Source organism: Hirundo rustica, chromosome 5 (assembly GCF_015227805.2).
Source record: "Hirundo rustica isolate bHirRus1 chromosome 5, bHirRus1.pri.v3, whole genome shotgun sequence".
In the NCBI taxonomy this organism is placed as follows: Eukaryota; Metazoa; Chordata; class Aves; order Passeriformes; family Hirundinidae; genus Hirundo; species Hirundo rustica.
In genome coordinates this window covers 72,824,914-72,844,764 of record NC_053454.1, presented here as the reverse complement: position 1 = coordinate 72,844,764, position 19,851 = coordinate 72,824,914, and the positions used below count along the sequence as shown (strand labels likewise).

The following is a 19,851-nucleotide window of genomic DNA, read 5'->3' as shown; positions in this document are numbered from 1 at the left end:
ATAAGAAAGTTAATAGTTTGTAAGAGGAAAGAATCGTGTTTTAAGGTATCATCCTGTTTTAGTTTAAGTTTTCTTTTTCTCAACCTTTTTTTTTTTCCTTCTAATCTCTCCCTCCCACAAAAAGAAAATTAATACTAGAACCCCTGCATCAATTGGTGTTTCCGCCCGGTTTTATTAAATTAAAACCATTACAGTGTACTTTGGTTTAACTGCTCATTTTCATTCTTGTACATCTGGATAAAGATGGCTTCTAATGGTGCTAACATCTGTGTGCAAATAGAAGAAATTGTGGCAAATTCTAGAAAATATGTATGGGAATATTTATTTTGATTTTGCTGGGTTTTTGGTTCTCTTTAAAGTTAAATTATTAATCTATTCGATTTAAAAATATTTTTCTATTTGCTAATCAAAATACTGAAAAGCATTTTGACCCTTTTCATTCTTTCTTTTGTGAAATGAACTAGAAATGACAAAATTCATTTCAGCCAACTTTATGGGGGTTTTTAAGATGGGGAAAAGTGTCACGTATTAATTTCAAACAAATTCTGTTGATACAGTACTGACGATACCAGTAGTGTACAAAATCATCACCAAGTTAGGGAATGCACGTGAGGATGGGAATTTTTGCTCTTCAGAAAGAGGTAATAAACTTGTGATGTGTGAATGATGTGTGTAAAACACACACTGTCTGTTTCCCTTTAAAGTTACACTCTGTTCCTATCTCCAGTGTTCATTGACCTCAGTATGTTCTCGTATTTTGTTATTTTTCAGTGTGGCTGGTACTGTTCTAGATGAGAACCTGGACTGCTTAGCCGTAGTGTAAGGAACAAAAGATCATAAATCTCTGTCTAGGGGGTGTTTGCGGGTGCTTTTTTTGGGGTTTTATTTTTGGGATTTGATTCTGAAGCAACTTGTACAACTCAGCTGCTGGATGTGGCTTTTTAAACATTGGAAATTGAATGGGTTTTATTAGAAAGCTGGGCACGGGACCTTTGACATTCATGCTAAATTAGTGCAGGTATTGAAATGTTTCCTAGAACTGGTTAGGTAAAAATTAGTGGGTTTTTATCCAATGGAGTTTCATCTCACTTCTAATTTTTGTTAGAGGGACCCTTCTGCAAGAGGTTGAGTTTGGAGAGCTACTTTTTGGAAGGCTTTTCCAAGACTGACGATGCTATGATTCCACTATAATAGTCATATCGGATGCAATGTGGGTCTGTGATAATTTATAGAGAGTTTATGGCGTGAGTCGGACGATGTTCTATGAATACAACATTATATATATTTCACTAAGCTCTTCTTTGTTGCATATATCTTTTTTCCCTTTTAGTTGTGAGTAGTGCAAGGGGAAGCCTCTAAACATTAATTTTCTAGAACTGCCATTATCCTGTCAGCGCATAGGATGCTGTGTGATTCGGGGTGCTATATCACCACCTGTCCTCAAAGCTGAAGAGATTACCATATTTTCACATGTTCATGTCATTCATCATGGATTAAAATGCTTTTCTTTTACAAATAATTATTCCCTTTGTCGGGGAAGGAGCTTCTGTTGAATGTGGAAGGAGTGAGGCTGCTCTGTACTTCGATGAATTATGATACCTATAACTTACAACGTACTGATGATACATAAGGCTACCAACACATTTTTGGAAGCGCAGGCTTTGTGGTTTATTAAGCAGATAGAATCACTCACTGGATTTCAGAAACCCCTCCTCGAGGTGTTGCACTGTCTGTAGTGACCCACTTAAAGTTATGTAAATTTAGATTCATCTATGGCAATATGTATCTGTTCCTTTGACTTTGTTGACAGAAATTGACTCTGTCATCTAATTTAGATGACATAAAATCCTTGCTGCAGAAATGTGCATGTGTTTTTTTTTTATCCCCTACTCTTGTTGTAGGCTCACTTTCTAGTGAATTTCTAATATAATTGTTGATATTTGAGAGAACTGTTAGTGATTTAAAATGCTTTCCCAGAAGCTAATTTACCTAGGCCTGGGTTCAAATCAAAAAGAATGTAATGCACTTCTCTAAACCAAATGTACTCTAATGAGCGGGGTGGTTTTAGGTAAGGCTGTTTGCCTAAGAGAGAGTATTTTTTAACAGTGCACTTTGTTCAGTGGCATTGAAACAAAGGCCTGTTTAAAATCTCCTGTGCCCATTCCTGGTGTCAATTTGCACATGTTCTGAGAACTTATGCTGACTTGGAATCTCTGCACCCCGCAGTATTTCTTGTCACTTGCTGAACAAGTAACCGGTGACTCAGCAAGCACTGTCACCTCAGCAGAGCACTGCTGGGAGCAACAAGCAGTGTGAGAGGGAAAAATAACCCTGAGCATCAGAAGTGAAAAAAAAAAGTAAAATATGAAGGGGGGAGTGCTGTTCCTGGAGTTTGTGCCATAACTTTTCTGTCAGCTGCTTGTGGCTCCATCCTTCAGTAAGCTGTTGCGCTGTTAGGATATCTCTCGGCAGATGTGTCTGGTGGCATTCAGTGGAGATGGCTTGGCTTTGAGCATCAGGGAGATGTTCACCACAGAGAGTGTCTGCTCTCTTACACTGCTCATGGCACTTTGGGGGTGAGCTGTGGGTCCGTAGGAGCAGGTAGCCTTTTCTATAAGCAGATACGATACGATGGAGAAAACACAGGAATTTCCAGGAGCACAGGATTTCTCGAGTTCCTGAAGGAGCCATGGGCCAAGAAAAGTGTCTATCTTACATCAACTTGATTGTATCTTTCCCAGAAAACGTTATCTGGCTGAATTTCCAAATGAGAAGATGCAATTTGAAAGGAAGAAAGAATCTGTAAGGCATTTGTAGAAATAGAAGCGTGGTGGCCAAATTTCAGACCTAAACAGCTTTGCTAACAGTATTATTCCTAATAGATCTATCTATTTGCAGTAAAAGCATCACTGAAACCGTCCCCCAAAAAAGGCCACTTTTCAGGTTCAGAAAAAAGTCTATTTTATTTTTCTAAGTAGTAAAAATATTTAAATATATTTGGGGCTTACTCTGAACCCTAGAATCTTTCCGCATCCTCAGAATATTAATTGAGAAAGAAGCAAAATGATTGCTTAAAAACATATACCTGATGTCTTTATTCACACCTTGTGCTTCATAAGAATCAGACTTTAATTACTTAGCTCAGGCAGCCGTGACTGTCATCTTTCCTGAGCTTGCTTATCACTCTGAAAGCAGGGTGCTCATAACTTACTTGGTTTTAAGTAACATCTCTGCAAGAGCTTGACCATGCTTATAGAAAAGGATTACCACGCCTTGCAGATTGCAGTAATGCTTTAAAAAAAAGTTAAATATGACATTGAGGGGGAAAAGGGTTTATCTTTATCTGGCAATTAAGCACAGTGACATACTCAGGTGAGGAAAACCAGTCCTCCTATAAAATGATTTTGAGAGCAAAGTCACGTGTGTTTAATGGGGAAGTGATTATGAATGTAGTATCACTGATTGAAAAAGGAAATGCTCTTCTCGTATGCCTGTCTCTGTTACAGGAAAGAGAAAGAACTGTGTGGAATCTGCTTTTTTACCTTCTCTTGTAGGTACAAAGTTAGGTTTAGGTTGCTGCATAATAAAATGGGCCCAGACTGATACCAGTTTCCAGGGATACCTCCTTCTACCTTTAAAGCAGAAACTAATCTAGATGGTCGGGGAGATGACACATTCATCTTGAAACTTCTTCTAAAGCCAGGAGAGGGTTTATTTGATAAATAAGTAAATAAAACCCCTTTCAGTTCCTCATCTCAGAAGACAGGGAGGTTGTGCAAAGGTCAGAGCACTACCAAAGACTCTTTAAAGATGGCTGATCATCAGGAGGTTATTTGTTTTAGCATTTGTGTCTTAAGAATTTAATTCTTGCTATGCAGGTTTAACTGTTCTGATCAAAAAAAAGAAAGAAGCTTTCTCCAGTGAACAAAAACCAGATTTGTACTTTTTTTTCTTTGTAGTTAGCTTTGGAAATGTTTGTATTTGGATAGTTGGGGGTGTTTATATTTGGATAGGTGGGAACATTTATTTTCCCAGGATCTTATGGAGGTTCTTCTGAGAAACTTCCTTGCTCCACTCAAGCATGGATTGTTAGAAATGTGGATGAAGTGTGTGGGAGCCCTGGACACAGCAGTAATTCTCGTGATGAGAGTGCTGCTGTTCCACAGGTTGGAAGAGCCATTATCTATGGAAGTGCAGCTACGATCTTGCTCAAACAGACTTTTATGAATGAATAGATCCTGTCTACGAAGGCAAAGAAAACAGAGCTTGTAGGAAGCCCTGAACATTTTTGTCCTCCCTCTCATCTGTGTAAAATATATTTTTACCTTCTACTGCAGTAAATCTGATGAGCAATTTTAGCCCTAGTTCCCAAAAAGAGATGTGAGTTCCTATCCATTAACTAATACTACCACCAGACCTCAGCCTCAACTATTTTTTAAACATCATCACAAACTGTCAGAAGAACAAGGCAAAGATCCTTACTGATGAATATTATTTTCTCTGCTTTTGTGGATACTTACCTGAGAGTCCTTCAGCTTCTATGTGTTTGGTGTGCGCAGAAATTTCCCTTAGTTCTTTAAAAAAAAAAAAAAAAAAGGTTTGCCAGCTGATAAAACTCTTTACCCATGGAGCTGCTTCAAGGCAGTCAGGAACAGTACAAATAGGACGAAATGCAGTAGTCTCCCAGTGCATCACCGTGTGTTTTTCTACTAACATGAAGTTTTTGGATGAACAGAGACTTAACGCGTCAGGAACAAATTGTGTGAAGGAAAACACGGGTAAGTTAGGTGTTTGAAGTGTAACTGAGCAGTGGATCTAATGCAGCAGAGAGGAGGAAACAGGACTGATTCCCAGATGAATCCAGGGAACTCTGTTCTGTAGACACAGGTTAAGCCTTTTCTGGAGAGCTGTCAGTAATTGAATGGTTTGTGTTTAAGAAAGATGAATGGGACTGGAGCAGATGATGTGATCTGGGGAATGGAGAGCTTATTGCACGACAGCGTATTGGAAAAGCTTGGCTTGTTATCCTAACAGAATGAAGTACGAGAGGGCATACGATTCCTTTCTTATTAATACATCAGGAGACCGGTGTGAGGAACGGAAAATAATTACTTAGCTAAAAGACCGTGTTGGCGGAAGAGCAAATGAGTATAAACTCGCCATGAATAATGATGGGCTGTAAATTAGAACATGACTCTGAACTATTATTGCAATCATTTTTTTGAATGACCTTCCAGTCAGAAGGAAGGGAGAGGAAGTTCAAATAATTTCAAGTTGCAGTTAAAAAATGAGTGGGGAGGGTGTATTATGTTGTGTCTGCGACAGTAAAGTGCTAAAACAAATGATCTGAAGGTTTTTTACCAACCCTGTGTTGCTAATGACTCTTTCCATGGAAAATACCAGGCTCTTGGTTGCTTTTCATACTCCTATGGTGGATTTTGAGGGGAGTGGGTTTAGTCAGAAAATGTATGCTCCAGTCACGTTCCTTCATGTGCAGCTGTCCCTGCTTCTCTCGATGTCTCACACGTGTCCAGGTTACTGACGGATGGCTCTGCTTGTAGACCTGTAGGGAATCAATGTGAGTCCTTTTAAGTCATCACAAAAGTTCTTCCTGGTGATGGCACTGCAGCAGCTGCCTGTAGGAGTAGCTGCAGGGAGAATCCACTGCTGGAATTCCCTGCAGGAGACACCCGGTGGGAAACGAAGACGGTCGAGACTGACTGGCTGAGCTGAATCACGCTAAAATGTTCACTTCAGAATCTAAAAATGTATGTTAAAAAGTTACCGTAAAACACGGAGTGGGAGATAAAATCTTCAATGTTTTTTGGTGGGTGACCTTAAAACAATTGTTTTGCTTCTATGAGAGCTGACGTTTGGTTAGTTCGCTACCTCACATGAAAAGAACTCTTTCAAAATATTGAACTTAAGGCCCCCAGCTGGCAATGCACTGAGGTGTTGGCACAGGGATAACGCCGGCTACTCAAGGGAACTTTGGAGGTTCGTGTCCCGGGGATGTGACTGCTCCAACAGGTTAAATTCTGAGTTCTTCGTGTCAGCTACTCTCGTGAGTCAGAGGACAGGGATATTTTGTGTAGAGTATCGAAAGGTCTGGACTTGTTTAAGGCAGCAAGACCTTTTCTTCCATGTTTAATACACGAATAACCTTTTGCCACTTGAGAAGATGTTGCAATATGTTGAGGAACTGGGAGTGTTGGAAATACCTTTACAAGATGCTAATGTAAATCTTGTTTCTTGTAACTGGTTTGTCAGTGGAAATGGCATCATGTTTAATTTATTGTAAGATTTCTTAATTCAACTTCTATGGTAATAGACACAAATTATGAAATGCAGACTTTAGCATACTCAAAAAAGACTCTTTATTCAGTAGAGCAAAAAAATGGGATCTCGATTTATTTTGTCAGCTATTCAGAGCCAAGGTTCAAATTTTGCTGAGATTTTGAGGCAGAAGATCATGTTCTGGAAACTTTGTGCTGCAGTTGAGCTCATCTGATCAGTCCATCAATATTTGCCTTAATTCACGCTGTCTGCCATCCACTAAAGCGTGAGACTGAGTTGACCTGGGTGTTCATCAGACAACCCTTGGCTTGTATCCTCTCAAGCTTCCCCTGAAATAAGTGGTTAGAGCAGAAGTTCTTTCCTTGGCTTTTCTAGCATGGTTTTTTTGAGAGGTTCTCTGATATTCATGTGGGAATGAGATGGGTTTTTTTTTCCTTTTTCTACCCAGCTGCCTCAGGCCCTGCGAGCAGTGCTGAAATCTTGCATTCAAGGAAGGCATTTTCCCCTGACATTCTTACTTGAACAGTTGGGTTAAAGTCTGCTGCTTCAGGGGAGCAAGATGTTCAGACAGACAGGCTGAGAGATTGCCAGATAGTTGTGTTTTGCTGAAGCAGTGTGCACAGCTGGGTGTGTGGAGAGTAGGGTGAGAAAGCGTGATAAAACCCCCCCTACATCTATATTCCTATGTCTTATTTTCTTCATCATTCTGGAGTGAGCGTTCTTCGGGATGCCGTTTGTCAGAACATCTGGATTTCTTTGGCTGCCGTTAACTGCCGCCGTTTTTGGGTTGTGGGGTCTGTCTCAGGGATCTTTGCAGAGTGGCATTGCAATAACCAGCCTGAGGTGTTTGGATTTGAGCAAGTAACAAGTCCCCGTTGGCTGGCCCGTGTGTGTGAAGAGCCAAAAGAGCTTAGGAATGCTCCATCTGTAGCTTGCTGACAGAAGCCAGAGTTTGCCTTCTGTGAATTTTATTTCGCAGTGGAAGAAAGCAGGGAAGAGGAGGCGTCGCAAGCAGTTTGAAGGGGATTTTTATTCTTCAAACTTTGCAGATTGTTCCCAGTATAAAATAGGCTTTAAAGGAGTCATTCCTGGAAATTATGATGGGGAAGGGGGTAAGGTCTACTGGCTGATTATAACAATGTGTTTTCGTATTATATTTTATTAAAATTATAACCGACCAAATGCCTAGAATATTCAGTACCTACTAAGACTTTAGAAGGCTACTTCACATCACTGGGCTTTGTTCAAAAAAGCCTGAAAGGTGGGGGAAGGACTGTAGCTCATTAGCCTGCTACCGGTGGTCGTGGATTGCAAAAATTTGACCACTCAAAAAACCCCAGCAGATTGTCTGTACCCCAAGTTTGAATAGAGAGAAAATTAATCTTGAGTAACCGAACGTCTATTTTCCATGATGCTAAGACACAAATGTTAATTATCGCTGATTTACAGAGGCCATTTTTCTTTGTCGCTTTTAATCTGTCGCATAACCTTACATCTCACAGATCTTCCTCTGTAGAAAAAAAGCTGGTTTAGACTGGCTAAAAAATTGAATGCAGTGCTCATGCTGTGTGCTATGTTAAGAAGGTAAATAAACACTTCCTTCCTTCCTTCCATTTTTCCATTGCATGCAATAAAAACACATTAAAGATTATTTAGATTTACGTGGCTAGATTTGACAGCTCTTTCTTATTCCCAGTAACTACAAGAGAGAGATCAATCTTAGGACTTTGCCTTCAGGGTTATTTATTTACTATATGAACGTAAATAGCTGTGCAATAGAACAGACCCAGTTATGGGGAGGTGGTTGGGAGTGTGTTTCTCAGCTCTGTGATTTTCAGGCTGTTTTGCAGCGTGCGGCGAGGAACAAGCTGTGTGTGCCGTCTCAATGCTTCGTGGGGGAAAGGCTGCTGACAGGAGCTGCCTTCTTCTCCTCTTTGCACACCTTGTTTGTGTTGGGTGATCTGCAGACCAGGTGCCAGCAGCTGAAGCTCTGATCCACGCCCAGCTGGAATCAACCTCTGCTTGGAATGTGAGCGGCTCTGGGCGCTTGTATAGGAAGGGCTGGTGTCGTTTTGCATGGAGGCACAGAGTGGTGCGGCTCTGCTAAGGCTGGCAATTATGCTGAGTTAATGAGCCTTGCTGGATCAGATCTGACTCTGCTGCGTGCCCCAAAGCACTCATAATCTATAGATCTTTGCTGTCACTTGAAGTTCCAGCTTCCATGTGGATGTTGCAGAGTTGGTATGTTTTTTGTGGTGTGCTCAGTATGGGGAGAGTTCCTAAGAAATCGGTTCTTTTTGAACTGTGAGGTTTTTTAAGGCGATTCTGATCAAATGCCCAAGGTGTAAAACTAGACAAACAAAACTGTATTTGTAATCAAACGCTCAAGACTTTTGCTCTTTTGTGCTCTTTATTCATACACCAAATTAGGTGCCTACATGAGCTGTTAAATTCTGTTAACCTCAGTCTTTGCCTGGGGGATCTCGTGATGCTTCTCTTGCGCCGTGCGTTCTCTAGAAAGCACGCAAAGATGCAGCCTACACAGAGAAAGACCCTGAGCTGTAGAGATGTCATGCAGTTCATGAAGATCCTTAGGGACTGAGAAGTATGTCTGTTCTGTTATCCCCTCATTGTGTCTCGAGAAGCGTGCCTCGAGAGTTAGCGCACAGTGTCAGTGCTGCACAAGTGAGTGGTCCTGACTGCAGCCCTGCGAGAGTCACAGTCACACACGGCCTGTGGAGAGGATGCAGATAGTCCTGCCCTTCTGTTCGACCTTTTCAGATGAGTAAACAGATGAAACTGTCACTTGCTATGCAGCAAGTAATAGGGACGTACGTATTTTCCCTATTATCTGTAGTAGGGGGAAAAAGAAATATATATAAAATATTTTAAAAGTTTAAATTTAATATATAATAAAACTCATATTATTATTTTATAACCGTATGATTATTGATTACTTCAATAAGACATTACAGTAATTTGTTGTAGCTTATATTCCCTTGATTGGTTTTCATCTTTAATTCAGTTTAAACATTTATTTGTTTCTGCACCTATCAGCTTTCCCATTGGAACTGTAAGCCCTGCAATACCATGTGCGTGCCCATTGGGAAAAGCTGCTCTCTTTTATTTTATATGGACTGTTGGAAATAATTGTGCACTAAAGGTTGGAAAATTACCGTATTGGTGTTGTCCTCCCTTCAATAAGCACTTACGCAACACAAAATTGATGGAAGCGTTTTACTTTGCTGACTGCAATATGTTGATTGAACTATTTAGCAAATTGTTAATCTATATGATGGAAATAAATAGCTGGTGAATGTAAAATACCTTCTTTTAAAAAATAATTTGCCGCATGTACTGGAATGGCAGGCACAAAAGATTCAGTAATGATAGTGAATAAATCTTCCGTACTTTGACAGTGTGTGTGAATGTGGCCCAGAGTGCTGCAAATGACTGAAAGAAATGTTCCTTTTAATCACACAAACCTGCCTTCTACTAAAGGACAGTTCATTAAAGCTGAATTTAGCATTTATGCCTAGAGAAATGTAACAGGTATGTCTGCGACAGATGCATTATTCCTTGCATATTGTTCTGTATGAGATTTAAAGAAAAGCAAGCATGAGTGCCCACTCTCGCGCACTGGTGCTCTTCCTGGTACAACAAGCTGGGGTGTAAAAAGGTGACTGTATTATTCTCCAAACAGAATCACAGGGATGGACGCACGTCACAAACATTTTCCATTTGGCCTAGGTCACAGGCTGTCTTTCTGGCCTGCCTTTGTGATCTCTTCTTGTCTGGGGAGGTAAAGCTGTCGTGCTTGCTGTTCCAGGGAAGCGTGGTCTTACCCCAGGTGAAAATGAGCTCCCCACTCAGAGGTCTGCGTTTTGTGCAGGAAAACCCAGAGCAAATAGGTAGAAAACTGACTCTCTTAACAGAGTAGTGGATGTTTGTGGTTAAAATCTGATTTTCTGTTCCCATTTATGTTTTGTAGTTGTTCTAGATGGGGCCAGTAGGGAAAAGTTGATTTATGACAAGGTTTTAAAAAAGCGCATCCGTTTGTTTAATCAGGAAAGGCACCGGGAAGATATTTGACCTTTCAAATCCTCTCTATTTATCTCCATTTTTTCGTCTTCCATTTTGTGGACTGGGACCAGAGCTGACGTGTTTCTTATGTTTTATAAATGCTTGGGAGCTGACTCTGTGTTTATAATGAGGCCTGTGTGAACATCCCGTAATGATACCCCAATAATTGCAGCATTCAGAGAGTTTGTTCAGGAACTCAACCAACAGACAACCTGAAAGGGTTCAGACTGCTCTGCCCATGAATGTATTCACATACACGTGGCCTCTCCTTTAATAAATATCAAATAATAAAACTCTTTCTAAAATTGCATATATTTGCACACATTTGGATCAAGATATTTGATTTAATTTCAAACAAAATATATTCTGGGGAGAAGGGAGGTACAGTCTAATGTCAGTCCCACCAAAGACAGAGTTACATTTGGCTGTCCAACTACTGGTTATAAAGAGGTTAATGAAAACAAACAAACATGCCTGTACCAAAAAGTATTGCAAAAGGCAACAGAAATTGTTTCTGTATTTAAAATCCATTTCAAATTCAGGAATATGCTTTTATTGTAGGGAAGGCTCTAGGTTAGTCAGGTGTTGGCATCCCCTTGCACGTGTGTGTTGAGTCAGAAAAGCAGAAATAAGTTCTCCTGAATTGAGATTTTATCCAGCAAAAGAAGGAATATTCTATGATTCTAAATGAATGTTGAATTCCCTTGTTTCAGTAAGCATAAAAGACACTTGAACTTTCTCTTGCTGTGAAACACAACCTAGTATCATACAAAAACACATACACTTTTAAAAATATTTGCTGAACTGCTGCTGGGTTACAAATACGTAGGTAAATGATGAAGAGGAAGGTTAATTTCTTACATTATTAGTTTATTTTCCTTGAATAGATAGCCATAAAAATAACTAGAAAATATAAATACCTCACTTCTTGTTGAGCCAGATGTCACTTCTTCGAGGCTGGCACATGGAACAGCTTTTTAACATCTTAAAATGACACAGCATTTTCTACCTGGTGTTGATACTCCATCCTTCTTTTGAGAATCTGCTATAAATTATTTCCTCAGCTTCAAAGGGGAAAGATGGGTATCACCAACAAACAAGTGTCCGTAATTTCATTTTCATTCGTGACTTGAAGCATTTAAAGGTAAATTTTAGATACAAATGTTGCTATTGAACAGTTTATACTAATTTTTCTGTAGATCACCAAATGCTTTGGAGCTGCTGATGTATTGGTGTGGAAAATCTAAATGTAAAATTGCATCCAGAGGAGGGCTCCCACAGATTTTTAAAGTATGCTGTCCCTCATTAAATTAATTACAGCATTTTTATCTTCAGGCTTTTGTGGAAAAAACAATGTTCTCACTGTGGGGAATCAAGGGATAAGAACTGACTGAGAAAACCTATGGTTCTGCTTTGTCAGGTCTTTGTGGTGGGCTTTATACTGGTGCTTTATAACAACGTGCATTCAGAATAACAATTAATATTCAGAATAACAACTATCTTTTCTTTAAATGAATGTTTCTTTTTGTGAAGTAAGCTGCAGCTAGAATAGAACTGAGGGTCATATTTGGGAAAAAAAAGAGTCTTTTGAAGAGAGATTTACAAAATGAGTTTGAATTTTACTTGGAAGTCAAGCCAAGAGCTTGTTCTTGGGGAATGAATATCTGTTATTTAGGCTAGGTAATCAAGCAGATGTGCATGCCCAGTGAATTCTCCCTTGTGTGTTGCTTTTAAGGGCAAGTTGTTCCAAAGGGCTGGGTTTGGCCCAGGCAGGCCATCAGGGTTTTCTTAGACATTTTCTATCCAATTTTTGCTGTTTAATTTCCACTTGAAGGTGGAAATTTTGTTTCCAGGTAACAACTCTAGATGAAAAATTCTGTCACTCAGGTTACAGCCAAAAAAATCTCATTTTAGGAAAGGAACAACTGAACACAGCTTTTCTCCCTTTAGAGACTCAGGAAGGTTCAGAATGATAAAAGGGTGGTGGTGAGAGACTTTCTCACAGGAACCAGCAAATATTCTGCTTAAATTACTAGTTGCTGTAAATTATATATACTTATATAGCTCCATTTAAATTTATCTGCAAAATGTCAAAAGTATGGGGAAAGAAAGAAAGGCATGAGCACTTCTTTCATTCCAATTGGAAAGCAACAACAGAAAATGTAATGATTTCTTGCCTTTTTTCCCTCTGTTCTCTCAGGTCCGCACCAGTGTCCTACCTGATCACAAGGAACCAAGAGCAGATGTTGGGGTAAGCAATTATTTTCATTGATTGGGGTTTTGGTTTTTTTTTTTTGTTCCATCTCATCAGCAGGCACAGACACTCACCGCTCAACAGGAGCTGACAGGCTTTTTTAATAGCAGAAGTTTTTTGGCTGAATGAATAAAATAATCAAGGCAGGAGTGATAGTCTCATGGATTGAAGTAATGCTGTTCACACCTTTATGAAAAGCTTTTTCAACTGAAGCTATCCTGAGACAAGCACAAGTGTGCAAACTCCTTGCTAATGACGTACAGGCAGTCTGGATGAGATTGAGAGTCTGGAATGACATTGCCTCGAGGATCCTGGGCTGTCACCGTCTGGTCTTCGTGTGCAGAGCATCAAACATTCTGCAGCAGGAGTTGCCTTTGGTTTGTGTTTTCAGAAATTGAGCTGGCAGCACGGAGAGGACTCGTTTTTCTGAGTAGATCTACAGAGCGTTTCACAAAGGTATTGGGAAGTAATTTCTGGGTCTGAGAGGGCTAAAACCTCCCAGACACTAGGGACACCTGCTGGGGGTGGGAAAGGCTGGTCCTGCTACAGTGGAATAAAAGAACAGAGACCACCTGATGCAGATGTCAGACCTATCTGCAAACAATTTAACTGGGGGTTTAAATTTTTAGCCTAAGGTGTTGACTTTTCTGCCTTACCAGGGCTTTCTTGGCATAGTTTTCAGGACTTCAGCTAGCGTTTGAAAAATCTGTAGCTTGGCAGCAAGTTCAATCTTAGTGAAATAATGGATGTGTTTTAACTTTTTATATGGCTATTATAGAGCCTTCTCTCTTTGGCCAGCTGAGATTATTCATCAAACTACTCAAGGCACATACCTTAAGATTTATTGTTGTGACTGCAACACTAGCAAAATTCCAAAGGAACATTACTCTGCAATTAGCATTACAGCAGCAATTCTGCTTCAAGCCTGCTTTTCAAGCCCTTCCAAGTCATGTCGGTCAAGTTAGATTGGTTTGTAGACTGCCGGTTCAGGCCCCAGGGTGGACTGTTGGTATCTAAATCAGTATGGAAAAAGTATTCTCCAGTTTGTTGTTAGACTCCTTGAACACTGGCATAACTCTCTTCATTTGGGTCATGGGATCATTTAAAATTTTATTTGCTTTTGCACGTAGCTCTGTGTTTGCACACAGCTCTTTTGTTTTCTAAATAAGCAGAAAAATATGAAACAGAGAACTAAGTAGAATGTTTTAAGCCAATAAAATCATTCACCTTTAATTTCATGGCTCTGGAGAAGTAGATCTGACGCTCAGACTTGTTTAGTGGATACAATGACCGAAGCTCTTGGACTTTATGGGAGAGCAGTGTAGCTGTCTCTTGGCCCTGGTCACATGAGCATTCTGACTTGGGATTCTTAAATATAGTTCTATTTTCCTGCAGTAAGAAGCCCCAGATGACCAAACCTTGTATCAGTTTCGTTCCAAATACCCTTCTTCCCCTTTCCAAATGGTCAGGTTTCAAACACAAGCACTCAAATAAATGTCATGAGTTGCCAGAATAAAGGCTGCCATAGAAACACAGTGCTGTGGAATGTGTTCTTACAGAATGAGGGACCTGCTCTCGGAAGAAGATAAACTTCCTTCCTTCCTGCTCATCCCTTCCCAGATCCACTCTGTTTCCAGCCTTCCCTAGACTCTCAGCTTGTGTCTTTTCCCCTTTGCTGCTTAGGAAGTCTGAGCCTGTGTCATTGACGGGACCGAGCCGTAGCTCATGACTCAGTTTACCAAACTGCAGACCAGCGTTGGTGCTTACCTAATTTCAGAATTGCTGTTTGAACTGTGCGTTGTATATGGAAGAAAACTTACCTTAGTGTAGAGCTTTGCAGTTTGCATTCGAGCACTCAACATCCTGCTGCCTTTCCTGAGAGAAAGCAGGCTAAAGGGGCTTTACTGTTCTCAGCAGCGACAAATTCTTTTCTGTTTCTCCCTGAAGGGAAAGTTGCTCTCTGTCAGCAGCCTCTGTTGACTCAGAGAGACTTGATTCTTCTTTAATTTGTATATCTAAGAATGTATATAATTTAGCCTGGAATTTTAATTTGCCATTCCGACAGTAAACTTAGCGTTATGTAATAAAAAACAAACTTTGCGTCCTTCTTATTGTTTTAGTGCAAAAAATTAAGCATAATGTCACGATCTCATTATAATTTATTTGGAGCAAGTGATTTTGTGCTGTATGTTTGAAAGATAAATGGATAGAAGATGGCTGTAGGCTGTGAGTTTCTTTCCCCTTGTTCCCAAGGCAAGAATACGGCTGCTGGCCAAGTTGACAAAATGGGATTTCAGCAATGGGGAGCAGGATATGAGCAGAGGTTATAAAAGAACCAAAGTGCAAAAGAAGATTTAATCCTTTTTCTTCTTTGTACTTTTCTTTTTATGTGTATATTCTTTTTTTTTTTTTTAGAAGAAGAAGATGTAGTGGTGTAGTTTTATTTAACTTTAGGCATTCTAGTTGCATTACCACATTTCTCTGCACTTTTAATGCAGTGAATAGGTTCACCTTAGAATGGAAATAGAGGAAAAAAGTACTTAAAACATTGCCAAGAACTAGAGAACTATAACATTTCTGTTAAAAAAACTTGTGCTGAGCTCAATTTTAAAACACCTTCCTAGCAAATACATTTGTATTTGGAATACATGGATGGTAGTGCCAGTGGCTTGAGGAAAAACCATAACAAGAACAACTTTGGTGAAACATTGAAAACTTAGCACTTCCTGTAATCCAGGAATTAGAAAAATAGAAAGAAATGGATGCAAAGTGCAAATACTTGTACTGAATGAAGATTTTCCTGTGTCTGTGTTATCTTACAGTCTGTTATTTTGTCAGGTTGTTAGACTGTTCTTAATGGAAAAGAGAAAGGTTCCTGCCCATAAACCCAAAGTTTTTAAGAGTTTACTGATAACCATGCTGCAGATGCACAAAACAGTTTCTAGTGGATAGAGTCAAACTGTTATCTCAAAATGCAATATTTTTCTAGGTACCAAAGAAAGATTTTCAAGTGTGAGACCAAAAGAAGTAACAAAAATGAATGAATATCTTACCTTTTCCTTCTCCTTTGATTTGTAGCGAAGCTTCCTGGGCTCTGCAACTTTTAGAGTAGGAGATCTGGTGAAGGCAAAGGAGCAACTGTTGACCCTTACCCTCAGGTAAGTGTTTCCCTCTATTGTAAGTCATGGCGAGTTAAAAACCCTTGGCATTCCTCATCCAAAGAAAGGCAACAGAGCTGGGGAAGGGTCTGGAGCACGAGTCGGGTGAGGAACGGCTGAGGGAGCTGGGAGTGTTTATCCTGGAGGAAAGGAGGCTCAGTGGGGACCTTATCACCCGCTACAATTTCCTGAAATCAGGGGTTGTGAGGTGGGGGCCGCTCTCTTCTCCCGGGTAGAAGTAAGAGGACGAGAGAAAACGGCCCCAAGTTGTACCAGACCAGGTTTAGATTGGATATCTGGCAAAAAAAATCTTCACATGAGGTGGTTAGCGCTGGAACAAGCTGCTCAGGGAAATAGGGGGGTCTCCATCCCTGGAGGTGTTTATCAGACGTGTAGATGTGGCCCTGAGGAACATGATTTAAGGTGGACTTGGTGGTGCTCGATTAACGGTTGGACTTGATGCTCTTAAAGGTTTTTTCCAGCCTGTACAATTCTGTGATTGCTGCTAGACTGTGTTTTAAACTCCGTGTTCCACCAGGTAAATTAGGTATCAACTTGAAGTGCTTCTAATTCTGCCATGCACAAATTCAAAATTGAATACCAACCGTATAACCTGGAGCTTCCCAGGTGCCAGATTAAAAAAGTTAATTTTATAGTATGGTAACCTATGGAAGAATTGCAGGGAACTTGGCGTAGGGAGGTTTCCTTTAGAAAGGAGTATAAGATTCTGAGTTTTTTTGGTGTGTGTGGCTTAAAGAATTAAGGGTGTACAGTTTGGTTTGTTTACTAGGCACGTTTAAAGAAGGTGGGCCTAATTACTGAAGGTGTCTCGCATGTGAATGCTTGTGGTCCCCTAAACTCACCGTTATATGCAGCCATACTGAAATTGTGGGCGATGTGATGTACAGCTCTAGCCAGTGACAGGGTGCAGAGCTGCAAAGGGGTCAGAGATAATGTTCAAAACCTGGGGCTGGGCTGAACAGATACATCTTAAAGCTGTGCACTGAAGGGAAAAAAGAAAATTACTTATCACCCCCAATACTGTCTTGCATGGCTTTAGATAAATGAACTAATCTAATACTAATCAACCCCTTTTGAAGGTTAGGGGCAACCTTTTAGGTGGTGGTTGTCAGAATAAATGCATTGGACTTTATATAGCGCAGGGGTTTTATTGAGCTGATTTTTGCAAGTGCAGTAGAGGCTTATTTGGGATTACTGGGAAGGTACAGTTAAGCTCCACAGAGGAGCTGCTCAAACTCCACATGTCCACAAAGGCAACGTTTTGGGAGGCAAGAAGCTGTGCCTGGGGGAGCTGAGACACTGTGCCTGGGATGTTGTGCATAGGTGCCGTGGGGAAGTTGTGATGCATATGTTACCCTGAGCATAGGAGGAGAGCCTTAATTTGATTTAAGGAGCTAAATTTGACCCTTTCAGGGATTTTTTTAAAAAATGGAAACTTCTTGAAGTATTTTGGCACCTGCCTTCCAATATTTCAACAAGAATAGTTGTATATAAGCGTGTAGTTTACAGGGCAAAGTTAACAAAATACTTTGATTTTAATTTCTCCCAAACAGAGGATGCCACACCTAAGAAGAAAACTTTGTATAATCCAACTAGATAAAACATGAACTGACTGTTCCCTATGGGAATCGATGGCTAGGTAAATGAATTCCAGCTTGGTGATTGTAAGAATCTGTTTTTACAGGAATTCAAGTTGTCTTTAGCTCTTGGGGATAAACTTTGCTTCCCTACTTGCCATATTGAAAATTTGATCTGAAAGATTGCCTCCAACAGGTGGCACAGTAATTGACAGAATAGAAAACTTCCAGGCAATTTCAAAGTATTTTGCATCTCAACCATCCAGTTTGTAATCAGAAAGTTAAGATGGAAAACTCATAAGAAATAGATGAAAAATTTGCTTTTAATTAATATTTTAAGTCTTGGTTGTCCTCTTTGTTCAGCTAACACTAGAAGACAAATATACCAATTAAATTAGATTGCAGATACATTAAATGGTAGGGTTTAGTCAGTTGGATATTTAAAAAAAAAATTAAAAAAATCCTAACCTTTCAAAAGGGGGATTGTTTTCTGATTATGACTGTGCAGCAGCAGAAAGCCAGTAGAAATTATCCACAATTCTTCTATGGCAGTCTAACCAGAGCAAGTGACTGATTTAAGCTTGCTTTCCTCTAATCACCCCGAGGTATTAGTACCTCTCAGCAGGATAGAGGACACATCAAGGGACCTGTCAGAGCATGACATTCTGTTTAGTTCTTGTTGGTAGTCTTTGCATGGGAGTTGATCAGGGAGTGGCTGTGACTGACATACTCCTTTGTTAGATTTAAAGTAGAGATTGAAGGACCCGGAAATTGCTCTGTGTGTGCCCTCTAAAGACTGGTGTAATTATAGAGTCTGGTTAATTTTTAACTGAGCTTCCTTCTTGTTTTCCTTTATTTTTAGTCGTTATGTCTTTCCATTGTCATTCTGAGGTACAATGTAACAATGTAAAAATGTTTTCCAAGGATGATTCTTTTTGTATTTTTCTGGTATTTTGTGGAAAGCTGGTGCCCTAAACTGGTGGCTGAGTGCTTGTGGTAGATCTGTGAGCGTGTGGATAACCATCAAAGCACAAAAAGGTCAATTTGCAGAATTACTTCAGTGTACACAACTGGTGTTGGCAGAGGAATTTAGTTACTAGGGATTTGGGATTGCAGTTTCCAATATGGAGAGTATAAAAAGAGAGACGCTTTCCATAGACTTGCGTGTTTCATTTTGCAATCATAATGCTGTGCCACTTGTTTACAGCTTTCTCATACAGTTGTGAAGATGAATGGCATAAAATGGCCTGTTGAATTGAACAAAAGTGTTTTTCAGCAGGAGAATTATTTCTTAATAGTGGCTATATGATAGAGTGTGTCCAGTTAAAAAAAACCATGAATATTTTTTTCCTTCTAAATGAGAGCTAGGTATACTGGCTGCTAATTTAGTAATAAAAGCTGGTTTGTCGTTTTTTTATTTAATTTTTAAGTTCAATTTAGAGGATCTTTTACCATGTCTTTCTGTTAAGAACAGCATAATATTTTGGGGTAGGGTTTTTTGGGTTGCTTTTTTCTTTTTTTTTTTTTTTTTTTTTTTTTTTTTTTTGTTTTGTTTTGTTTTGTTTTGTTTTGTTTTGTTTTTCTTGGTTGAGTTGTATGGCTGTTTGCAAAGAGCTAGTAGCTAGTACTTCCATTAGCCCCTTTCCCCGTGGTGTTAGTCTGCCTGTTTCCAGGAAGGCCTCCTTTAGCTTGGGGAATTTTGATACGATTTCCACTTAGTTACATGTAAGAAGCAGCAAAGGAAGAAGACAACAGTGCTCTCTTTTGTTCTGCGCAGAAATCAGGTGCCTCTGCCTGACGTGCTTCTCTTGAGACTGACAGAAGTTCAAGCAGGACTCTTCAGCGTGGAGCTGTGGTGGTGTCAGCAGCACCCAGCTCCTTTGGCCTGTGGGAGCAGGAACTCCATGGAAGTGGAGCTGAACAGACAGGAACTGGGAAGGAGTGCATGAATTACACAGATGAGCTGGCAGGTGGTGCCTCTGCTTGTCTGTCAGTCATGTACTATACAGACTTCAGGCATGTGCCAGTGCCTAAGCTCTTGGACAGTATCAGTTTGTCTAGCTATCTATTTTAGTTGTCATCTTTTCATTAATCTTGGGCAGGACTGAACTTTCTTTAAAGGAAGGAGATAAACCTAGCTGGTTTTGGAAAGAAGGTCCTCTTAATTTTCCTCCCTCCTAACAGCCTGTAGCTCAGTGGGCCAGAAAGCATGCAACTGCACTTTGGTAGTAGTAATATTCACAAAGTTTAACTAACTAGACAGAATTTCTGCAGTCATTTATGCACTTAGCATAACTTCCCTAGCAAATGATGACTATAAAATACTATCTATTTAGCTGCTTTTCCCTATTAGAATTCAATAGATACCTGTCTGCAAGTAGTTGTGCTTGGTCTCCCTCCTGAAATTGTTTCTTGGCTGCTTCATGTTGTGTCATCCACCTCAGGAAGCTGGTGGACAGCT

The 19,851-nt window shown here is 40.0% G+C and overlaps 1 protein-coding gene across 8 annotated transcripts in view; it reads left to right on the top strand.

Annotated features, from left to right (window-relative positions):
- Positions 1-19,851, top strand: part of INPP4B (inositol polyphosphate-4-phosphatase type II B) — a 281,153-nt gene that overhangs the window by 156,142 nt on the left and 105,160 nt on the right. For all 8 annotated transcript variants that reach the window (XM_040063945.1, XM_040063946.2, XM_058420537.1 and 5 more), the window contains 2 exons: positions 12,581-12,631; positions 15,713-15,792. In XM_040063945.1, the coding sequence (XP_039919879.1) occupies positions 12,581-12,631; positions 15,713-15,792 (131 nt within the window). The remainder of the gene's footprint in view (positions 1-12,580; positions 12,632-15,712; positions 15,793-19,851) is intronic.